The sequence below is a fragment of the Brassica napus genome, chromosome A8 (genome assembly GCF_020379485.1).
Source record: "Brassica napus cultivar Da-Ae chromosome A8, Da-Ae, whole genome shotgun sequence".
NCBI classification, from domain to species: domain Eukaryota; kingdom Viridiplantae; phylum Streptophyta; class Magnoliopsida; order Brassicales; family Brassicaceae; genus Brassica; species Brassica napus.
In genome coordinates, this window is record NC_063441.1 from 16,872,484 (window position 1) to 16,895,275 (window position 22,792).

At 40.4% G+C, this 22,792-nt stretch overlaps 4 protein-coding genes across 4 annotated transcripts; 2 read left to right on the forward strand and 2 right to left on the reverse strand.

The window, feature by feature from the left end:
- Positions 1-179: 179 nt before the first annotated feature.
- On the reverse strand, positions 180-1,415 carry LOC106359925 (putative clathrin assembly protein At4g40080). The gene is made up of 2 exons (XM_013799544.3): positions 973-1,415; positions 180-898 (listed from the first exon to the last, which is right to left on the reverse strand). The coding sequence occupies exons 1-2, from the start codon at positions 1,413-1,415 to the stop codon at positions 223-225; spliced, it is 1,119 nt and encodes a 372-aa protein (XP_013654998.2). The 3' UTR covers positions 180-222.
- Positions 1,416-3,232: 1,817 nt separating this feature from the next.
- LOC125577100 (RING-H2 finger protein ATL32-like) lies at positions 3,233-4,531 on the reverse strand. The gene has a single exon (XM_048737855.1). The coding sequence runs from the start codon at positions 4,409-4,411 to the stop codon at positions 3,485-3,487; it is 927 nt and encodes a 308-aa protein (XP_048593812.1). The 5' UTR covers positions 4,412-4,531; the 3' UTR covers positions 3,233-3,484.
- Positions 4,532-6,114: 1,583 nt separating this feature from the next.
- Positions 6,115-7,621, forward strand: LOC106361378 (homeobox-leucine zipper protein ATHB-16). Its single transcript, XM_013801113.3, has 2 exons — positions 6,115-6,451; positions 6,596-7,621. Exons 1-2 carry the CDS (start codon positions 6,397-6,399, stop codon positions 7,396-7,398), a joined length of 858 nt encoding a protein of 285 aa, XP_013656567.1. The 5' UTR covers positions 6,115-6,396; the 3' UTR covers positions 7,399-7,621.
- Positions 7,622-8,990: 1,369 nt separating this feature from the next.
- On the forward strand, positions 8,991-12,937 carry LOC125577102. The gene is made up of 2 exons (XM_048737856.1): positions 8,991-9,371; positions 9,469-12,937. Exon 2 carries the CDS (start codon positions 11,498-11,500, stop codon positions 12,932-12,934), a length of 1,437 nt encoding a protein of 478 aa, XP_048593813.1. The 5' UTR covers positions 8,991-9,371; positions 9,469-11,497; the 3' UTR covers positions 12,935-12,937.
- Positions 12,938-22,792: the final 9,855 nt, after the last annotated feature.

Here is a 22,792-nt window from a genome sequence, read left to right on the forward strand (position 1 = left end):
TTCCGATTCTCTCAGTGTGATCAAGACTGGGAGAAACAAATTGTAAAATAAACTTCATTAGATTGAAACGTAGAGAACAAGTGTGTTTACATACAAATGGGATCCTAAACCATATACCAACTATAAACGAACTATATATTCTCTAATAATAGTGATCGTTATATACTTATATACCTATCTTTTCTGATTTCGAACTGTATATATTACTCTTTGTCTCAAAATTCACAAGACGTCCAAAGTCGTTTGCACAACACAATGTTCAACCGGATAATTAAACCGACCAACATTAGAAAATCTACCGGAAGAAAAACGAACAGTATCATCACCATAACCAATAACTAATCGATCACTAAACCGGGCTGATTCATATCCTTTTTCTCTCCTCCCAATCCCAGCAAATGTTTTCTCAATTTGCTCATAACCATCCTCTAAACCACCAATCACGCCCTTGACCTCACTAACCAAACTCCAGAGCCCATCGAGCCAAGATCTCTTCCAATTCCCACACCAGATTTCAGACAATCTTTCTTTACTACTCTCAAGCCTCTTCAAAGCACACACAAGCTCCACCGTATCTCCGAAGCTCAAAGTGTTAGACCGCTCTTTAAACTCGTTGAGTCTCGAATAAAGTTCGTTGACCGAAGACACGTAGTCTTCTCCGACCAAACGGGTAATTTTGTCGGCTAGAGGTTTGCCACCAGAGAAGGGTATATCCGGAATCTTACATGCTTCTTGTAGTAAACCGACAAGCGCGTCGACTTCACGAAGCAAATCTGTGTTGGTAAGAGACGAAACCATGTCTTCGTATTCGTCTTTGTGGATTGTGCTGGATGCTGAAGCAACGAAAAAGCCCATCACTCTTGAAGTTGATAACAGATGTTCAAGGTATAAACCGTACCTAAAAAAAGAAACTTTTGTAATTAATATATAACATAAAACCGAAACTTTCCTTTTATAGATTTTTGAACTTACCATCGGACCCAAGAAGAAAGCTCCCACATCAAAGGGGACTTCTCATCTCTAAACCCAGAAAGTTTCAGATAGTTCCGACCACCGGAAGCAGGAAAGACAGAGAGCTGATCCTGGAGGATGAAGCGACCATGTTTGACGATGTGATGGACGATGATCAATGATTTGAGAGCGACGCAGGCGTCTCCGGTTGTGTGAAGACGGTTCATTACAGCTTCGACGGCGGAAGCTGCGGTGGCTCGTGAGCCAGTACCGGCGGAGAGGAGAGCGCTGAGGTGACGGTTTCCCGGAGGAGTTGAAGGGTCGTGAGTGGTGGCACGGAGGACGGAGAGATGGAAAGAGAGAGATTTGCCTTTTGGGTTTGATGAGACGAGAGCTGCTTTGCCTTGAGAAGCTTTGTCTTTGAGTATTCCGATTAGATCTGCGAAGCTAGTGATTCTTCCCATTGATTAAAGGTTTAGAGTCTTTAGATGTTGATGATGGTGATCTACAAAGATAGATGACTTCTTGTCTCTTTACTTTTTGCTGGTTAATAATGAGATGATATAAAAATAGTTTTATTATTCTGGTCATGAATGGAAACTGTTTTTATCTCATTCCATGCACCAACATGGGTCAAATAATCAATATATAGAAACACTCACATATCCCCTCTCTTTCTGGTCTTTCCCAAACAGCTTCACCTATTTAGAGCATCTCTAACCATTAACTCTATTTTACTGTCAAAATAACACTATTTTAGTGTAATTTTAACACTAAAATCAAAGTCTTCTCCAACCATAATAATAAATTTCACACTAAAACTATTTTATAATATTATATGTATTAATTTTTTTATTTATCATTTATTTAATTGAATGTTTTAGTAATAAAATAAGTGAATAGTATTTTAGTGAGATGAATAGTGTTTTAGTGTGGTGAATAGTATCACACCAAATTTGGTGTCAAATTTTAGTGTTACACTAAAATAGTGTGATTTTTACAGTTCCATTGGAGATGATTTGGTGTAAAAATCACACTAAAATAGTGTTTTGCAGTTCTATTGGAGATGACCTTACAACTAAATTATAAATTTGTAGAATAAAATGATGTAAAATAACTTATTTACATAGATTTCACAGAAGTTTACCATTTCGTTTCAATGGAGATGGTGATTCCATCAATTCTTAATAAATAAATAAAATATAAAGAAAAGCGTTCTTCAGTAATATTGATAAGCAATTATTACATAAATTCATTTTATTTTTGTATATCTTATTCATATTATCTCATTCATTCTTCCGTTAATTTCATTTGACTTAGTTTTAAAATGCAAGTTCGAGTAGAACATTTCTGATATTTTTTTCTCACTCATTAGGTTTTTCTAATCCAATAAAAAGGCAAAAACAGATTTTCGACAGGAGGAAAAGGTAATATACTAAAGTGCTTATGGTCAGAGTGTTATGAAAACTGTTAAGAAATTTTCTATATTTGTTTCCTTCAACTTGTGAGAAAACTTTGTTATATGTGTAATTTCTTTTCATATAAATTAACAATCTTGTACGAACGAACAAGCTACTTTAGTCAGCTACAATAACGATCAGAATAGTTTTTTTTCTTTCTATAGTCAAGTATTTGTCATAATAGTTTAAGAAACGTGAAATTAATAAAATAATTGTGAAATGATATTAGCTTCTGGCGCATGGTAGAGACACTTAAATTTTATATTTTAGTTAAGAAGTTGGTATAGAAAAAACAAAAAGAAGAACTCTTTATATAAGATCATTAAGGTCATATTGAAGACGTAAACAAATGTTACCCCGACTAAATGATAATTAGAACCACTTGCCTACAAAACTAATAAAGAATTGGTGATCAATAGCTGGGTAGAGATAGAGAAAGATCAAGAAAGAAATTGGTTGGGTCGGTAGGTTATTATGACTGGGCCGGGTTGTGTTATTTTTAATTGGTTAACAGATTTTTAAATGGATTATACTGGATTCTAACGTTTAATACACTGTTCTAGCTATTTAAATGGTAGTGATGATGTTAAGTGTTAACTAACCGTCTATAGCTGACATATATCATCAAGCAAATCATTTATATAATTGGTAAAGTTAAAACATATTTATTTTGTCTATATACATCACTCATCAGTGTATGATTCATGTAATTGGCGATCATGTTTTCAATACAAACCATAAAATGCATTCTATCATTGCTTACACATCAATGCCTCTCTCGCGACAAGTTAGGAACCAGTCCATATGTAAAACCAACATAATGACACAAAAACTTAAACAGTGTCTTCATTAATCAAATATTACAAGCACTTACAAAATTTAGAAAACTTGTTTAGCGAGTTACTAAACAAGCTGGACCATTTTAGTGTACAAAGCACATGAAACAAACCTAAAAGTCAATGAAATATTCATCAACAATTTAATATTCAGTATTCACCACCAATTGTATAACCAAAGAAACACAACTGACCCACTCCAGTGCGTGGTTAACGGCAGGCAAACTATAACATTCCTCACGTCAACGAATCGCCGTTAGGTGATCTAACGGAACCCGAGTTTGACTTTGAAACAAACAAACCCCATCTATCCGCCCAGCTAACCCGATCCGATTTTCCACCCGACCCGACTACGTACCCGCTATCCATCAAATCAGCATCAAAGCTTCTCGTTCGTTTCAGCCTACGTCCTTTCGCCGCCATTATCCGCCTCCTCACGTCCTCCGGCAACCGTAGAGTAAACCTCTCGGTGCCATCACTGAGTCTCCCCATCGAGTGACCGGTGGAATTCGACCGCGGAAACTTACCGACGATCTCAGAACTCGGCCGCCGGTGGTGGCTTTTCTCTTCCTCCTCATCGGCCTCCGAATCTCCCCTAATATCAATCACGACGTGATCACTAACCGGAGCTTCCGATCCGGTTTTAACCGGTTTAGCAGTTAGATTGAATCTGCAAACCGGACAAGTCGCGTGCGAGTAAAGCCAAGCGTCAATACAATCAACGTGGAAGAGGTGATTGCAAACCGGAAGTAACCGAACCGTCTCGCGATCCTCTAACTCGTTAAGGCAAATCGCGCATTCGAGATCACCGGATCCGATCTTCGACTCCTTAACGGAGGAGTAAGCGAAGACAGGGAAGCTCTCAACCACCGCGTCTTCAAGTCCGCCTCGCCGTGAACATCCCTCGAAAGCGCGGCGGCGGGAGTTTGTGTTGGAGTGTCCGGGCATAGCTCGCGTGCAGTGGCGGATGTAGACGGATAGTAACCCGAAGAAGAAAAACGCGGCGATGAGAACGCCGAAGACGGTGGTCTTAGACGGTGCGTGACCCGGTTGCAACTCGTCCTGACTCGGTGGCGGGAGCGATTGTGCATTAGCCACGTGGAGGACTGTGATTAACTGAAAGATGATCCAACGGTGAGAAATAAAACCTTGGACTCGCGCCATCGTTCATTCGAAACGGAACCGTTGGATGGAATTAACTGCTGATTGCAAAGGTAATAAGTTTTTTGTTAGTATGAAGGTTTATGCTATAGATATCAAATACGAAGACTGCATTTATTTATATATACTTGGAGAGTAGAGCAGAAACAAGTTAAAGTTGTCTCGAATAAACTTCAAAAGGTTAATTATTTTTTGACTTTTTGATTAGCTTAAAGTTTTAAATTGGCAACATTTTGTCAACTTGGGCTATAAGAAAAGTTCGTTAATATTGCATTTTTATTAGTAAATTATTTCCCCACTTGTTTAATGAAATAGTCTAATCCACTAGATTGTGCTTCGTTTAGATGCTAATGTCTATCCACATGTTCAATGCATATACACGAATAGTCTGTCTCTTCGTTAGGGTCAAACTAATCAATGATTTAAGGTCAGAATGTACATCGTACGATTGCCTTTTCCTTGATTCAGACAAGAAACTAACAAACAAGCCCACAGAACACACACAAGTTGATAAGTGGTTTGTATAGCTCAACAATCCTAATGATCGTGACAATAGAAGAATCACAGAAGCTATTACTGACTTTCCTTGAGGTCAAATGATTAATTGTAAATACTACTAGTATCCTATATTGAGTAACAAGTTGATGATTTTTTTTTTAAAAAAAATTGTTTGATATAAATTTTTCATTTAATTGTTTAAAACTACATTTTCAGGTATAACTTCAACCCACCAAGCTGGCTAATGCGCTAGCGGTAATACATTCATCAAAATTTTGGGCTAAAAAGTCTTACACATTTATGGGTTACAAGTAAGATTGACATAAAAGCTTATGAAGACAAAAGGGGATTGCAGAATCTCGATACTTCAAGTTATAAAATCCAAAGAGGCGTATATATGACATAATTTTAAAATATCTTTCATTCAAATATCTTAAATGTGTTTGAGTTATCTTCAAAGTGCGTGTGTTGAGGCATCATGATCCAAATTCATTTTATATCAATATCATGTTTTAAGCCGATCCTGTAGTTGCTTTAGTGTGTATATATTTTATGCTACAAGTTGTTACGCTGTAACGTGTACGGAAACGTCAAACTAGACCTATTTTCAACCTGAGAACAAGACGAGAAATTGATTTCAGAATTCAATAACAATCTATAATAAAAGGAGCAGGCTTATAAAAGCAACAACAATTTTGTGGTCCATTGTCTTGGACTGGATCACAAATATGGAGGCCTGTCATCTCTTTACTTGAAAGTGTTAAAATATTATCACTCTCTCCCATTTGGGCAAGATAATGTGGGTCGAAAATAGTTTGATCTCAACCTTAGTTGTAGACTTTGTAGTTATGATATAACAGTTGTATTGAACAACTAAAAAATTAGAAGTTAAGTGACCTCCTAATATTTTGCGTGTTATTTTAGTAAAAATATTACAAAAGTGAAAGTTGATTCATGATGTTTAACGTCTGTATTAATTCATTTGTCTTTTTGAAGGTGGCCGTGAGCCCATAGTGTTGGATAAATTCAAAGAACCAAAACCAAATTGTCAGGTCTTTGTTCCCTTACCCACAGCCTTTTGCCCAACCCTTTGCTTTTGCCAATGAGATAACAGACAACCCACATATTAACCCTAGTTACATTGTAACTCTTTAGGTTAACCCAAGCTTGGTTTATTTAAAGAAAAGAAAGTGTGAATCCAACTTGTTCATATTGGTTTATTTAACCCTTGCTCTCTCTCTCTCTCTCTCTCTCTCTCTCTCTCTCTCTCTCTCTATACCATTTTCTTCTAAATAGCCCAACCAAGAGCTTCTTCTCCTTCTCGGGATGGTCTTAATCCATTTCTAAATTGTGTTCCTCAAAAGTCTTCTCTTTTGTTTGTGGGTCTAAAGTCAGGAAGCTGAATTGTTGTGTTTAGAACACTGTTGTAATGAAAAGTTAGAAACATAAAACTAAAAACTCAAGAAGAATTTAAACTTTTTTTTGGTGTCATGAAGAGACTTAGCAACTCAGATTCAATGTGTGGTCTGATCTCCAATTCCACAGGTGCTTGCCATCTTCTTTTTTCAGACAAACTCATTTGGTTCTGTCTTTTTCAGACAAACTCATTCAATAGCAAATTCTCATAATTCTACTGTTTTGATCTTTGCTTCTTTTTTTTCTTACAAACTCATTGGTTACTGACAACAGATGAGCAGAATCCACGAGGGTACGGGCATAATTTCCACTCTATGCTTAACGGTTACGAAGAAGACGGTACAACGGTCGAGGAATATTCCGGCAACCACCACATGGGTCAATCAGAGAAGAAGAGGAGGTTACGTGTTGACCAAGTCAAAGCTCTCGAGAAGAACTTCGAGCTCGAGAACAAAATCGAACCTGAGAGAAAAACACAACTAGCACAAGAGCTTGGACTTGAACCTCGTCAAGTAGCGGTTTGGTTTCAGAACCGCCGTGCACGGTGGAAGACAAAACAGCTCGAAAAAGATTACGGCCTTCTTAAGAGCCAGTACGACTCTCTCCGCCACAACTTCGACTCGCTCCGCCGCGATAACGACTCGCTTGTTTTAAAGATTAGTGAACTCAAAGCTAAGATCAACGGAGAAGACGTTAACAACGACAGCAAGGTTACGGCGGAGAGTGATATCTCCGCCGTGAAAGAAGAGAATGTTCCTTCGTCTCCTCCTGAGTTTATAGAACATTCCACCGGCTTTGACTACCGGCGAAGCTTCACCGATCTCTGTGACCTTCTACCGAACTCCACCGCCCCCGACGGTGGATCTTCCGACAGCTGCGATTCGAGCGCTGAAACCAGCTCCGAGAACGGAAGATTGACGCCGCCGCCGACGGTTACCGGCGGAAATTTTCTACAGTTCGTGAAAACAGAGCAGATGGAGGATCACGACGACTTTCTGAGCGGGGAAGAAGCGTGTTGTTTCTTCTCCGATGAGCAACCACCGTCTCTTCATTGGTACTCCGCCTCTGATCACTGAACATGAGAATCGTTAATAGGAGGGCAAAACTGGAATAATCGAAAATAAAGAATTAATGGTGGGGTTATATACTAATCTGTAATTATGATTACTCTCGATGTAATTAACGATGTTGAGAGTAATAAAACTGAGATTAACCCCTCTAGTCCCGATTGTATTCCTTATTTTCACCCTTTAATTTAATATTCCACTTGACTAATAATAATCCTTTCTTCGAATGCTCTTTTATGAGATGTTATTGATTTTTTTGTGCTTAGTATGTAATAAGTAATAACTTGTAGTTTATAACTCAGGGAGTGATATGTAATTAATAGAACAGATGGGGGGAAAGTGGAACTGAGAAATATATTTTCTCCGTAGACGCAGCTTTTCTCCCCACGACCACGACATCTCTCTCTTTGTTTCCTTTTTTATTTAAACATAATTTTTTTCTAAACCTAAATTCAACCACGAAAACGACCTTGAACTAGTGTGTAGTGATCACGGCAAACAAATTTATATTTATTCAATTGTATATGAGTCGAGGTTAAATGTGATATTATAATCAGGAGTAAACTAAAATTTACAACAATGACTTATTATGATCTCTTCAACAAAAAAAAACATGTGTGTTTACTCAGTGTGATGTCATTAATATTGCATTTTATCATTTTTTTCAAATTTGTTACTCATGTGACATGTGTGTTTAGTCATTGATACCATCTTATGCAATGACATGCTTTAAATTTCTGCAAGTGAATCCAATCAGCAGTGACTAGATTTTTATGAGATGGGAAAGATAGAAATCGGAAAATAGTATGAGTGTCTTGGAAAAAAAAGACAAAATCCAAAGACCAAAGAAGACTCGTTTCAGAGATTTTCAATGCTATAATGACGCTTTCCTCGCAAAGCTCAAATGACGTCTTCTTCATAATCTCTCGAGCTTGCTGGGACGAGTGCTCCTAGGCAAATATTGCGGTAGTGAGGACTTCATGACAGTGTCGGACATGAACTCAAAATCGCATGGCTGGCGCAAAATTCTAATAGGTGGAGACTTGCTGAAAGCTAACATGGGATGAACAATAGGTAATGTTGAATCTATTAGCGCTTGGAATGATGATTGGCAGTGTGACAGGAAAAGCAAGACCAATGGGACATGTTCCGGCCAATCACAATATGATTAAATTCACATCTCCTTCTGCCAATCCGGCTAGACTGGAATAGAGAGCAACCACACCACATTCTCTTTTTTGAGGAAGACAAAATCTTATTAATTAAGCCTATTAGGTCCGGAGTTCCGGACAAGCGAATCTGGCTCAAAAAAAAAGATGGAGAATATACGCCAAAATCAGGGTATTAGGCTGCTTGTGAGGTCCTACACACTAGCTCTCCTGAACCTGTGCAGCAGCATCCCAACTTTGGCTGGAACAAAGGAATGTGGAAGCTCAAAACTGATCTGAAAATCAAGTTATTCCTCTGGAAGCTAGGCTAAAACACCTTATATGTAGGTGAATGTTTGGCTGCTAAAAACATACCGATTGAAGCAAAATTTCCCCATGTAAGAATCTCGAATCTATCAATCAGCTTTTCTTTCACTGTGAGTTTGCTAGAAAAGTTTGGGCTATTGTTCCCTTTTCCACTCACTTTGTTGCTAGAGCATAGGCGGATTTTAATGAGTCATGGATACCCTAGTGCGGAATGAATGTCTGCTGCCTCTGGGTATCACATCTAGTAAGTTAACTGTGATGACCCAAATCCTAACCCAAAGAATTCAGGTCGAAGCCCAAATCCATTCCTAGAGGCCCAAGGTTTTTTTTTTATAAAAACCCACATTTATCCACTTTAGTTCCTCACAAACTTTATGCAAAAGAAGAAGAAGAGTTAGAGAGAGAGTGAGCTAAGAGAAGAGGTGTGATCTTTTACAGTGAGTGGGTCGCCGGAGCAACCGTGTGCCGTGATCACGTTCAGCTCGACACCACCGTTCGCAACCCTAGGTAACCACCGCAAAACCGCCATGCATTTAGTTCAGTTTCGGCCGTTTTAGTAAATCGCCCATAACTTCCTAACCACTGCGAATTTCGTGCATGCAAGACCACCATCGTGTTCCTCTCGTCGAGACGAAGCCGTAGACACCAACCACGCCGCAATCGGAGCCCGGACGAAACCGCTAGAGCCTCCCGAAGTTTCGCCTCTGCACGAGCGTGAAACGCACGCGCCATCGCCGTCCGCCGGAGCCACCGCGCATCCCGGCCACTCGCCGCCGTCTCCGACCAACGTTCGCCGGAGCCGCCGTGACCGGCCACCGTCCGTTCGCCGCCGAGAAGCTGCCGCCGCGTCGCCGTCTCGCCGCCGTCGCCGCCGTTGATTTTCCGGTAAGCCGCCGCCACCCTCCGCCGTCGCCGCCGGTGACAATTGTCCGGTGACTCGCCGACGACTCGCCAACTCGGCTGATTCGACCCGGTGAGTCAACTCGGTGACTCGGTTAACCGATTGGATTGACTGGTTTAAATTGATTTAGGGTTGGTTAGGTTAAACCGCCGGTTAAAATCAATTGGATTACGGTTAAGATAAACCGGTTAGATAGATTAATTAATTAATTAATCAATTGATGGTTAAGGTAAACCGGATGGTCCAATTGGAATCGATTTCGGGTGAGTTAAACCGGTTGGTTTAAATCAATTCCAATCTGGTCAAGGGTTGACCGGTTTGGGTCAGAGTTGACCGGGTTGACCTTTGACCAGCGTGTTGACTTTTCCGTAAACCTTGACTAAACCCGTTTTAAACCGTTCGAAAGCCGTTCCGACTCAGAATTTCGCCCTGATTTCAGATTTGGAATCTATTTGAGCAGCTGGAGTTCATAGATACCACATCTTCTTGTTGCTAAGGTGAGGGCTTCTCCGTTTAAATCCTGAACTAGTTTAGTACTACCATTATGGAAAGTTTAGTTTCGAAACATGATCCGTCTCTGTGAATCGAGTCTGTTTGAGAGTCTTGCTTGTTCATTATTGATATTGATTGTTAAACCGGAAATAGGATAATAGAGGATTCAACGGTTGATTGAAATGATTGATGTTAAGAACTGTTAAATATATATATATTTATATATGCTAGTCCATGTGTTGAGATTGCGGGGTGCAGAGGTGATGGCACTAGGCCGCATGTTTGAGAGATCACGGGGTACGGAGATATCTGTACTAGGCCGTGTGTTTAGCGGGGTACAGAGACGTTTGTACTAGGCCGTTTTGTTTGAGAGATCGCGGGGTACGGAGATATCTGTACTAGGCCGTGTGTTTAGCGGGGTACAGAGACGTTTGTACTAGGCCGCTTTGTTTGTGGAGATTGCGGGGGTACAGAGTGGACTACTGTACTTACGACGCTTGTAGAGTCATATATAATTATATCCTTATAAGGAAATGCGGTATGCTATTATCGCATTGGTTGTAGCATGTCTAGTCCACTAGACATATGTTGATTGTTTTGTGTGGTGTAATAGACGCCGTGTTTGTTTCATGCTAGAGCTAGGCCTACATTTTAGTAGTGCTATGAACTCAGTCAGTGGTTTGCGGTTTAGCATCCCCATACCTCACTGGGCGATTCCCCTGTCGCTCACCCCTCCTTCTTTCCCCTTTCAGGTGAGACCGATGAGCAGGAGTGATTATACCGGACCGGTGCTTTTGGGCTTTTACTACTATCGAGCTTTGGACTTCTATCCATTTTATCGTTTTATCGCTTTTGGGCCTTGGGCTCCTATCTATCGTTTATGTTATCTCGTATTTCGAACTTTCGGTTTATGTCATACTTTATATTTCGGATGTTATCGTTATTGGGCCTTTAAGCCTTGTGATACTATATTGACTTTTATATTTATAAATGGAGATTTCATAAACTATTATTTATCGAATTGTTTTTATTATTTCGAAAGTGACGGGTGTCACAGTTTTGGTATCAGAGCGGGGTTCCATCCCGGCTCCGACCCGGGATGGCGATTTTGGAGACTTGGTTTTATTTGGTTTTATTCGATTTTAACGGTTTTAGACGATTTCAAAATATTTTCGGGGATTTGGGAATTTTGAAAACAAAAATAAATAGCACCTTTTCGTTCGGTATCTCTCCTCTTTAAATGTTGTATCAAGAATTCAACAGAAGCTTACTTTTTCGCTTTCCCTTTCAGATGCCGCCTAGGAAGAGAGTTGTTCGTACTCAGACCGTCAGAGACGCTAGAGAGGTTGAGGCTGAGGACGAGCATGTCCAGCCTGCAGTTCCGCAGCAGGCGGCTCCGCCTATTGATCAGGATGCTTTGAGACAGATGGTTCAGGATGCGGCTAGGCAGGCTGCACAGGAGGCAGTCCAGCAAGCTGCCCAGGAGGCTGCCCGAGTAGCTGCTCAGGAGGTTGCTAGACAGATGGCTGCAGTTCAGCAGGGTCAGCAGATTCCGCATGGTCCTCAGGTTCAGGTGCAGCAGGGTCCGCAGATTCACATGCAGCAGGCCCCACCTGTTCAGGTTCAGCATGATCATCAGGTTCCACATCAGCCGGCTCCAGCTCCGCAGTATCCTCAGGTTCCCGTTCAGCCTGTTCCAGGAGTTTTTCAGGTTCCACCGCCACCACCTGCTTTCCCAGTTCAGGTGCCCGAGGTTGATGAGACATTTATCAGGGTGTTGGGACAGATGAAGTATGTGAGTTTGGAGCATTTCAGTGGGACGACGGAACCTACAGTTGCTCACGATTGGAAGCACAGTTTGGATAAGTGTTTGAAGACCATCTCGTGCCCGCCAAGGCTCAAGCTTAACATCGCTGAGCTTTATTTGCGTGGAGATGCATCAATCTGGTGGGATGGAGTGAGATTGATGCACCGTGGTGAGCTGACATATGATGATTTTCTGTACGCGTTCAACAAGAAGTATTTTCCGAGAGAAGCTTTGCATGAGAAGAAGAATGACTTCGAGCATTTGAGGCAAGGAGCAAAGTCTGTGAGGGAGTATGAGCGGGAGTTTAACCAACTCCGCAGATTTGTGGGTAACACCATTGATGAGGAGGATCTGATCAGGAGGTTCTTAGATGGGATGCGAGTAGAGCTTCGTGGTAGATGCAGTGTGGTTACCTACACCAGTTTGGAGGATCTGGTAGAGAAGGCGGCTGTGCAAGAGAAATGCATGGTAGAGGAACAGAAGTTCTCCAAAGGAGTTCAGCCTAAGGCCGGAGGGACTTCGGGATCACAGAAGAGGACTTGGGAACAGACTGGAGTACCCCATTGTGGGCGTTGTCGTCGCCAGCATTTTGGGGAATGTCTCCAGTGCTTTAACTGTGGTCTGTTTGGGCATATCTCGAAGAATTGTAGGAAGCCGCCACGTACTCAGGTTGCAGCGCCAGCAGCGGCAGTAGCACCAGTAGCGGCAGCGAGGAACTGTTACGGATGCAACCAGCCTGGTCACTTTTACAGAGATTGTCCGAGGAGGGGCAATGCAGCGCTTCCACCACCACCGAAGCGTCCAGCCATCGCTCCACGCGTGTTTGCGGTTGGAGATCCCCAGGGAGCTGAGCCGATAGCGGGTATGTGACTTTTCCATACTTATTGTCTTTGAATATTTTTGGTGTGTGGTTATCATGTGTAGTTAGTAAAAACCTCGTGTAGGATCGATTTCGGTTGGAGGAGAGTCAGCTTATACCTTATTCGACACGGGAGCATCTCATAGTTTTGTGAGTCCGCGCTTAGTCAAGTCTTGGTCTTTTCGGAGTGACTTCGAACCGAAGGCTAAGCAGATTCAGACTGCCGGCACGGAGAAGTTGGGAGCAGTTGGCATTCATCACAATGTACCAGTTATTCTGGGAGGAGTTGAGCTGCTCGGAGATTTGACGGAGTTGGAGATGAGCTTATACGATGTTATACTTGGGATGGATTGGTTGTCGCGACATCGAGTAGTCTTGGATTGTCCGAAGGCAAGAGTTAATATCCCTAAAGAAGAAGGAAAGATCATTTACGAGGGCATTCAGACACACCGGGAAATTCCTATCGTCTCCATGTTGCGTGCAGAAGAATTATTGGAGGGTGGAGCAGAGGGATTTTTGGCAACTATTTCGATGGTTAAGGAGGACGGTAAGCAGAAGCTGCATGATATTCCAGTGGTCGCCGAATACGAGGACGTTTTTGAGGCTTTAAAAGGGCCACCACCAGCTAGAGCGGACGTTCTTACGATAGAAGTAGAGCCAGGAGCAACGCCAGTTTCACGAGCTCCATACCGTCTCGCACCAACTGAGATGGCAGAGTTAAAAAAACAGTTGGAGGAGCTATCTGATAAGGGGTTTATCAGACCGAGTACTTCACCGTGGGGAGCACCAGTGTTGTTTGTGAAGAAGAAAGATGGGACTTTTAGACTCTGTATCGACTATAGAGGTCTGAACAAAGTGACCATCAAGAATAAGTACCCGCTCCCGCGTATCGACGAGTTGTTGGATCAGTTGCAGGGAGCTTCATGGTTTTCAAAAATTGACTTGGCTTCGGGATACCACCAGATTGCGATAGCTGAGGGAGATGTGCGGAAGACGGCATTCCGTACACGTTATGGACATTACGAGTTTGTGGTGATGCCATTTGGGTTGACGAACGCACCGGCAGCATTCATGAAGCTCATGAATGATGTGTTTCGAGAGCACTTGGATAAGTGTGTGATCGTCTTCATCGACGACATCTTGGTTTATTCTCGGAGTAGAGAAGAGCATGCTGAACATTTGCGGATTGTGTTGGGTAAGCTTCGGGAACATCAGTTGTTTGCCAAGCTGAGTAAGTGTAGCTTTTGGCAGAGGAAGATTGGATTTTTGGGTCACGTGGTTTCAGAAGCAGGAGTTGCCGTAGATCAGGAGAAGATTACCGCCATTTCAGAGTGGCCGACACCTAAGAGTGCAACGGAGATCCGGAGTTTTCTTGGTTTGGCAGGATACTACAGAAAGTATGTCAACAGTTTTGCTAGCATTGCAAAGCCAATGACGCGGCTAACAGGAAAAGACGCCGAGTTTGATTGGACAGAGGAATGTTCGGGGAGTTTCAGTGAGTTGAAGCGACAGCTGACCCATGCGCCAGTTTTGGTACTCCCGAGGCCAGGGATACCATATGATGTTTACACTGATGCGTCAGGCACCGGATTGGGATGTGTACTGATGCAGGAGGGTCAGGTCATTGCCTATGCATCACGACAGTTGAGGCCTCACGAGGCCAATTATCCTACGCATAATTTGGAGTTGGCAGCAGTTGTATTTGCATTGAAGATCTGGAGGTCATACTTATATGGAGAGAAGGTGAAGATTTTCACGGATCACCAGAGTCTGAAGTACATATTTACGCAGGCGGACTTGAATTTGAGGCAGCGTAGATGGATGGAGTTGTTAGCAGACTACAACTTGGAGATCGCATATCATCCGGGAAAAGCCAATCATGTGGCGGATGCCTTGAGTAGGCGCAGAAGCGATGTATCGGGAACCAAAGAGGTTCAAGAGCTTGCTGGGACACTTGCTAGCCTCAGATTGTTTGCAGTTACCGTGGAGGGAGAGACAGTTGGCGTTGAGGCTGCGGAGCAGGCAGATTTACTGTGGAGGATACGCAAAGCCCAAGATAATGATGAAGCTTTGTGTAAGCAGATCGAGATGGAGAGTATTGGTTATCATACAGCCTCCAGCGGGATGTTCATGTATCGGAAGCGGGTTTGTGTGCCAGATAATGAGCCGTTAAGGAAGGAGATCTTACGGCAAGCACACCACTCGAATTTTTCTATCCACCCAGGGAATACGAAGATGTACAGGGATTTGAAGCGATATTACCATTGGCCTGGTATGAAGAGGGATGTTGCTTCATTTGTATCACAGTGTCAAACATGTCAGATGGTTAAGGCCGAGCATCAGGTGCCTAGCGGGTTATTACAGAACCTGCCTTTGCCAGAGTGGAAATGGGACATGGTAACTATGGATTTTGTGACGGGCTTGCCGACCACGTCAGGAGGGAAAAATGCCATATGGGTGATCGTGGATAGACTTACCAAGTCAGCCCATTTCCTAGCGATTAAAAAGACAGACAGAGCTGATCAGTTGGCACAGATCTACATTAGCGAGATTGTGAGATTGCACGGAGTTCCCGTGAGCATTGTATCGGATCGGGATGTAAAGTTCACATCTGAGTTTTGGAGAGCCTTTCAGAAGGCACTTGGGACAAAAGTTCATATGAGTACCGCGTATCACCCGCAGACAGATGGTCAGTCAGAGAGGACTATTCAGACTTTGGAAGATATGCTCAGAGCTTGTGTCTTAGATTGGGAAGGTAGTTGGGTGAAGTACCTACCTCTAGCCGAGTTTGCCTACAACAACAGCTATCATTCGAGTATTGGGATGGCACCATATGAGGCTCTATATGGTAGACCTTGTCGCACACCACTTTGTTGGACAGAAGTGGGGGAGCGACGTGAGATAGAACCAGCCATGGTTCAAGAGACGGTAGAGCAAGTTGAGATGCTCAAGGTTCGACTTAAGGAAGCCCATGACCGTCAGAAGAGTTATGCAGATAAGCGGCGCAAGGATTTGGAGTTCCAGGTTGGCGACCTGGTATACCTGAAAATGAGGACATTTCAGGGAGGATCTAAGACTCGAAAGCTAAAGAAGCTTAAGCCGAGATATATGGGACCATATCCTATTTTGGAGCGGATTGGAGCAGTTGCCTACCGATTGGACTTATCAGAAGAGTTATCAGACTTCCATGACGTGTTTCATGTTTCGGTTTTGAGGAAAGTCGTGAGAGAACCGGAGCTCATTTTGGAGCAACCGCCCAGTGATCTTGATAGAAATTTGCATGCGCCGTGTCAGCCAGTAGAGATATTGGATCGCCAAGTGAAAGCAGATCATGGTATGATGACCATGTTGGTCAAAGTTCGTTGGGAAAGAGACGGTATTCAGGAGGAGACTTGGGAGTCAGAAGCCCAGATGAGGATTGATTATCCAGAGCTATTCTCGGACGTCGTTGGAGAACCAGTTCGTGATTCGAATTCGGGGTCGAATTCCTTATTAGTTGGGGAGAGTTGTGATGACCCAAATCCTAACCCAAAGAATTCAGGTCGAAGCCCAAATCCATTCCTAGAGGCCCAAGGTTTTTTTTTTATAAAAACCCACATTTATCCACTTTAGTTCCTCACAAACTTTATGCAAAAGAAGAAGAAGAGTTAGAGAGAGAGTGAGCTAAGAGAAGAGGTGTGATCTTTTACAGTGAGTGGGTCGCCGGAGCTCGTCGCCGGAGCAACCGTGTGCCGTGATCACGTTCAGCTCGACACCACCGTTCGCAACCCTAGGTAACCACCGCAAAACCGCCATGCATTTAGTTCAGTTTCGGCCGTTTTAGTAAATCGCCCATAACTTCCTAACCACTGCGAATTTCGTGCATGCAAGACCACCATCGTGTTCCTCTCGTCGAGACGAAGCCGTAGACACCAACCACGCCGCAATCGGAGCCCGGACGAAACCGCTAGAGCCTCCCGAAGTTTCGCCTCTGCACGAGCGTGAAACGCACGCGCCATCGCCGTCCGCCGGAGCCACCGCGCATCCCGGCCACTCGCCGCCGTCTCCGACCAACGTTCGCCGGAGCCGCCGTGACCGGCCACCGTCCGTTCGCCGCCGAGAAGCTGCCGCCGCGTCGCCGTCTCGCCGCCGTCGCCGCCGTTGATTTTCCGGTAAGCCGCCGCCACCCTCCGCCGTCGCCGCCGGTGACAATTGTCCGGTGACTCGCCGACGACTCGCCAACTCGGCTGATTCGACCCGGTGAGTCAACTCGGTGACTCGGTTAACCGATTGGATTGACTGGTTTAAATTGATTTAGGGTTGGTTAGGTTAAACCGCCGGTTAAAATCAATTGGATTACGGTTAAGATAAACCGGTTAGATAGATTAATTAATTAATTAATCAATTGATGGTTAAGGTAAACCGGATGGTCCAATTGGAATCGATTTCGGGTGAGTTAAACCGGTTGGTTTAAATCAATTCCAATCTGGTCAAGGGTTGACCGGTTTGGGTCAGAGTTGACCGGGTTGACCTTTGACCAGCGTGTTGACTTTTCCGTAAACCTTGACTAAACCCGTTTTAAACCGTTCGAAAGCCGTTCCGACTCAGAATTTCGCCCTGATTTCAGATTTGGAATCTATTTGAGCAGCTGGAGTTCATAGATACCACATCTTCTTGTTGCTAAGGTGAGGGCTTCTCCGTTTAAATCCTGAACTAGTTTAGTACTACCATTATGGAAAGTTTAGTTTCGAAACATGATCCGTCTCTGTGAATCGAGTCTGTTTGAGAGTCTTGCTTGTTCATTATTGATATTGATTGTTAAACCGGAAATAGGATAATAGAGGATTCAACGGTTGATTGAAATGATTGATGTTAAGAACTGTTAAATATATATATATTTATATATGCTAGTCCATGTGTTGAGATTGCGGGGTGCAGAGGTGATGGCACTAGGCCGCATGTTTGAGAGATCACGGGGTACGGAGATATCTGTACTAGGCCGTGTGTTTAGCGGGGTACAGAGACGTTTGTACTAGGCCGTTTTGTTTGAGAGATCGCGGGGTACGGAGATATCTGTACTAGGCCGTGTGTTTAGCGGGGTACAGAGACGTTTGTACTAGGCCGCTTTGTTTGTGGAGATTGCGGGGGTACAGAGTGGACTACTGTACTTACGACGCTTGTAGAGTCATATATAATTATATCCTTATAAGGAAATGCGGTATGCTATTATCGCATTGGTTGTAGCATGTCTAGTCCACTAGACATATGTTGATTGTTTTGTGTGGTGTAATAGACGCCGTGTTTGTTTCATGCTAGAGCTAGGCCTACATTTTAGTAGTGCTATGAACTCAGTCAGTGGTTTGCGGTTTAGCATCCCCATACCTCACTGGGCGATTCCCCTGTCGCTCACCCCTCCTTCTTTCCCCTTTCAGGTGAGACCGATGAGCAGGAGTGATTATACCGGACCGGTGCTTTTGGGCTTTTACTACTATCGAGCTTTGGACTTCTATCCATTTTATCGTTTTATCGCTTTTGGGCCTTGGGCTCCTATCTATCGTTTATGTTATCTCGTATTTCGAACTTTCGGTTTATGTCATACTTTATATTTCGGATGTTATCGTTATTGGGCCTTTAAGCCTTGTGATACTATATTGACTTTTATATTTATAAATGGAGATTTCATAAACTATTATTTATCGAATTGTTTTTATTATTTCGAAAGTGACGGGTGTCACATTAACACTTTGGCTTTTGTGGACTCTGTGGAAAGCTCGTAATGAGCTGATTTTTAACAACTCGAGCAGTAATCACACCTAAAGAATGATTCTTTAGAGGAACAAAATGTTCCACCTCGTCTCCCTTCATCTTAACTCCCTGAGTCCTGACCTCGCTGATGCAACTAGAATTCAAGTGGACACAGCTTGGCGAGACGATCTGAAGCTAGCGGGTTTAGGCTGGACAATGTTAAAAAAAGGGATGATCATCTCTCCTTTCATTTCCACTGTCATTAAGTTGCGTCTTTTTTAACAGCAGAAGTGTTGTCGATGAGAGAAACTCTGTCCAAGAGCAAGGAACTGGGGATCCAGAAGATACAATGTGAATCCGATTTAGCTCAATTCATCAAGCCAATCACCTCACAGCAACCGTCCTTGAGATGTATGTTGTCATCACTAATATTTTATGTTTGACTCTTTAGCTCTATTTCCTTTTGTTGGATCCCTCTCGATAAAAACAAAAATGCTTATTGTTTGGCAAAACAAGCTGGTTTCAGAAGTTTTTTAATTAATCCTCCCATGTTGGGAGTTTGATTTAAATGGAAGTTGGTGTTAAGAAAAAAGTTTTCAAATTTTAAGATGCTACGACAATAAAAATGATTAACTTTGGCGAAATTATCAGAATAGTTCGTCAAATTTAGAAAGTGGCTTTTAGAAAATGGTGCAGAACCTGATGATTTTCGTAAAAAGGGTTTGATGTCTGCTAATTCTGATTCTGGTGAAAGACAATAAAGTTTTTCCATAGAAAATTAAAAATCTAAAGGCCATAAAAATTTTGTTAAAAAAGGTCATAAAATTAAAAAGAAATACTTAAAACATGGGATTGGCTTGTGAAAAGTTGTCATCATCATGAAGGTGCTTTTGTTTTTATGATTGTGCGTACGTACGTCTATAAGTGGAAGCATAGGACATCGGTTTTAGTGAATGATGAAAACATTCTGACTCAGTTTGAAGCTTTTACCATTGTCACGGATCATATCTGAAATTGAGGCATTCAGGTCACGACATGACGCCAAAAAGTGTAAACAAGTGTACTATTGTAAATTCTTAAGAAAGTGTAAACAAAAAAAAATTAGCTTTTTTTTATCAAAAAATAAATAAATCAAAATGCAGTTGTTGCAATTAACACAAAAATAAAGAGATGGAGTACTGGAACCGTCGGAAGATTTTATTTTCAGATACATCTGATTAAATAAATCAAAGCTGTATTAAACTTGATAGTGAACTAATTTCTAATCACTTTTTTGAACAACCTCATTTCAAATCACTTAAATTCCATTTATTCCCTAAAATACTACATATCTATGAGGCAATTACTACTATAAATTACAAAAATAAAATTAGACAAAAAAAATATAGTACTCTATTTTTTTCTGTACTGCCAATTGGCACAGAATGGACTAATGGAGTGGGGCCTATGGCTTTTTCTCCCTTTCTTTATACGAAGCTGCGAGAAAACGGGGCACATGAACCCATGTGATGTAGGGCCACAAATGCACCAATGGACATGTCGTTTTCGTCATTGACATTTGTCACTATTGCCTGAAATACACGGTTAGTTTATCTAATTTCTGAATAATTTGTTACCTTGCAGGATAGCTGGAGGAGGATAAGCACATATACAGTGTTCTCTTGTCAGCACTCCGATCCACAAAGGATTGCCATGGATAGTAACGATGGATAAAATATTAGTAAATTTTGATTTGCTGTTATCTTTTTAATTTAAACCGAAAAATTCAGATATCTAACTTTATAAAGCAAAGTAAATATTTCTTCCTCTGTTTTTTATATAAGTCGTTTTAGAAAAACTTTTATGTTTCAAATTATATGACGTTTTCGGTTTTCTATGTAAAATTTAAAATTTATTAACACTTAATGTCATATGACCAATGATAATATACTTTCTATTTTATTATTGGTTGATTTGTGGTTAGATAAATAATTAGTGATATTTTTGTTTAGATAATATAAAAAATTAATGATTTTTTAATCTACGTACACAATTTTAAAACGACTTATATTAAAAAACAGAAAGAGTAATATATAATATCCATAAAAATAAAATAAGTCACAAATACCAATATTTTTAGAAAGGAATATCTGATATACTTGTATAGCACATATATATATATAAATAATTATAACATAAATTATATAAATATTTTATTTATGTAAGTCTTACAGCATATTTTATTTATTAAACTGATTATTTTAGATATTAATTTTTAAAAATACTTTTCATTTTGTAATAAAATATTATTATATATATATTATTTTAAAATTTTCAATTTATTTTAAAATTTTATTTTATTTGTATGGATCAAAGATATTCAGTTAAAATATATAATTTTCTTGATATATGGACACCAAATATCCGAGTAGCTACATATCGGAGCTGATCGGATAATTGATTATTCGGACACAACAAGCAATCATAAATATTTCCAAAAACCTGTATAATTCGATTTTTGCCCTCCTAGAATATCTGGGTTTTAAATATATTCATGATCCTATCCATTTCATTCGCATTCGATCTGTTATCCATTTTGATTGGGTCTAAAAAAATTAGTTGTCTATTTCACTAGTTCGTTTGACCACTTATATTGAAGGAGAACTATATGTTAAGATATAATTCTAGTAAAAGCATATGCATTAAGGTATAGTTCTATGTTTGAAACTCATGAAATTATATGTATTATAATAGAATTTTAGTTTTGAGTAAAATTATGTCTAAGCTATTTAAGTTCGATGCTCTTAGTTCTTTGAATCTACAAGTTTCTGGTCTATTTTTAGGTCAATTATTTCTAATCACTAAATCAAAAATAAAAATAATAAATTCAAATGAATTTGGTTTTGGTTTTGTTTTACATTGTCCTTTAATTTTCGATATAGCCAACAAAAATGGTATTTATATGTATCAGAATTACATTTTATATACAATTTGTGGTTATAAAGGTTCTGGTTTTCCTAGACATTCGACTTATGTTCATCTTGAGTGGACGTTGTCTCTCAGAACTCAGTGCACATAAAACATCTTCACTTTGAATTGCTTTGCTTTGTAGATGCTTATATTTCCTTAATTATTTAAATCTCATTGTACTAATTAATTATATATATGCTAGTATGCATATATATAATATGCAAGGAACATTTGTGTTGTATGCTTCACTTTCTCTTGGCAAAGATCACAATGGTTTCAAGAATCCTAAATAGTTTTATTATAGGAATTATATTTACGTACACACAATAATTATAACCATCCAAACTTATTATATATTGGAATCGTATATGCTTTTTAGGTGGTTTGTATCGTGCCTACTAGAAAACTAATACAAAGCACATGGATTATTTACAGAATTTGATATAAAATAGCTACCTCGTACTCTCGTAGATATGTAGTGACTCTATCTAAGGTGAATAATTATATGTACATTAGGAAATGAACTTATCCAAAGATTAAAAATCAACAAATACAAAATCGTCAAAGAGAGCTATTTTCTTAGTGATTGACACTAATTAGATAATTGCTGCTTCAGAAAAGGCAATAAAATGCTTTTGCAATCTGTAAAGCAAATTGATGCTTTTCATTGTGTCTGTTACACAAATGCTACTGAAAACGATGTTGCATTTAAAGAAAAAAATTATAATCCAAATCCACTTTTTGGGTCTCGAGAAAATATTTTTTTAAACCTTCATACTTGAAAAAAATTCAAAATGTTCATGATTTATAAGCTGTATAATAGCTTTATTTATTATTACAAATAAAAAAGTACATGCGTATGTATACAATCATGACTATATATTTTTGAAATATTTTCATTGCATTGTAATAAATGAAAATAATTTATATTATAATACCTGCTACAAAGATTTTTAGATCATCTTCAATCAACTTCTATTTTTTATTTTATAATAGTATTTAGAAGTAAAAATACTCTAATTAAACTCTATTTTCGCCTCTAAAACTGAAATTGCTATTTTTTATATATTTATAGAGTAATAAATAATATTCTTCTATAGTTTATTCCATATTTGGAAATATCTATTTTAGATAAATATATTAAAGCAAAATACATCTATATTATAGAGTTTCTCTATTTTACAAGTAAAAATAGG

Bases quoted from the DNA above. Each gene is read 5' to 3' on its own strand.
- LOC106359925 (XM_013799544.3), bottom strand. From the start codon at position 1,415: ATGGGAAGAATCACTAGCTTCGCAGATCTAATCGGAATACTCAAAGAC. The intron at 899-972 runs GTAAGTTCAAAA...TTCTTTTTTTAG, and splicing joins CTTTCTTCTTGGGTCCGATG to GTACGGTTTATACCTTGAAC.
- LOC125577100 (XM_048737855.1), bottom strand. From the start codon at position 4,411: ATGGCGCGAGTCCAAGGTTTTATTTCTCACCGTTGGATCATCTTTCAG.
- LOC106361378 (XM_013801113.3), top strand. From the start codon at position 6,397: ATGAAGAGACTTAGCAACTCAGATTCAATGTGTGGTCTGATCTCCAAT. The intron at 6,452-6,595 runs GTGCTTGCCATC...TACTGACAACAG, and splicing joins TCTGATCTCCAATTCCACAG to ATGAGCAGAATCCACGAGGG.
- LOC125577102 (XM_048737856.1), top strand. From the start codon at position 11,498: ATGTTGTATCAAGAATTCAACAGAAGCTTACTTTTTCGCTTTCCCTTT.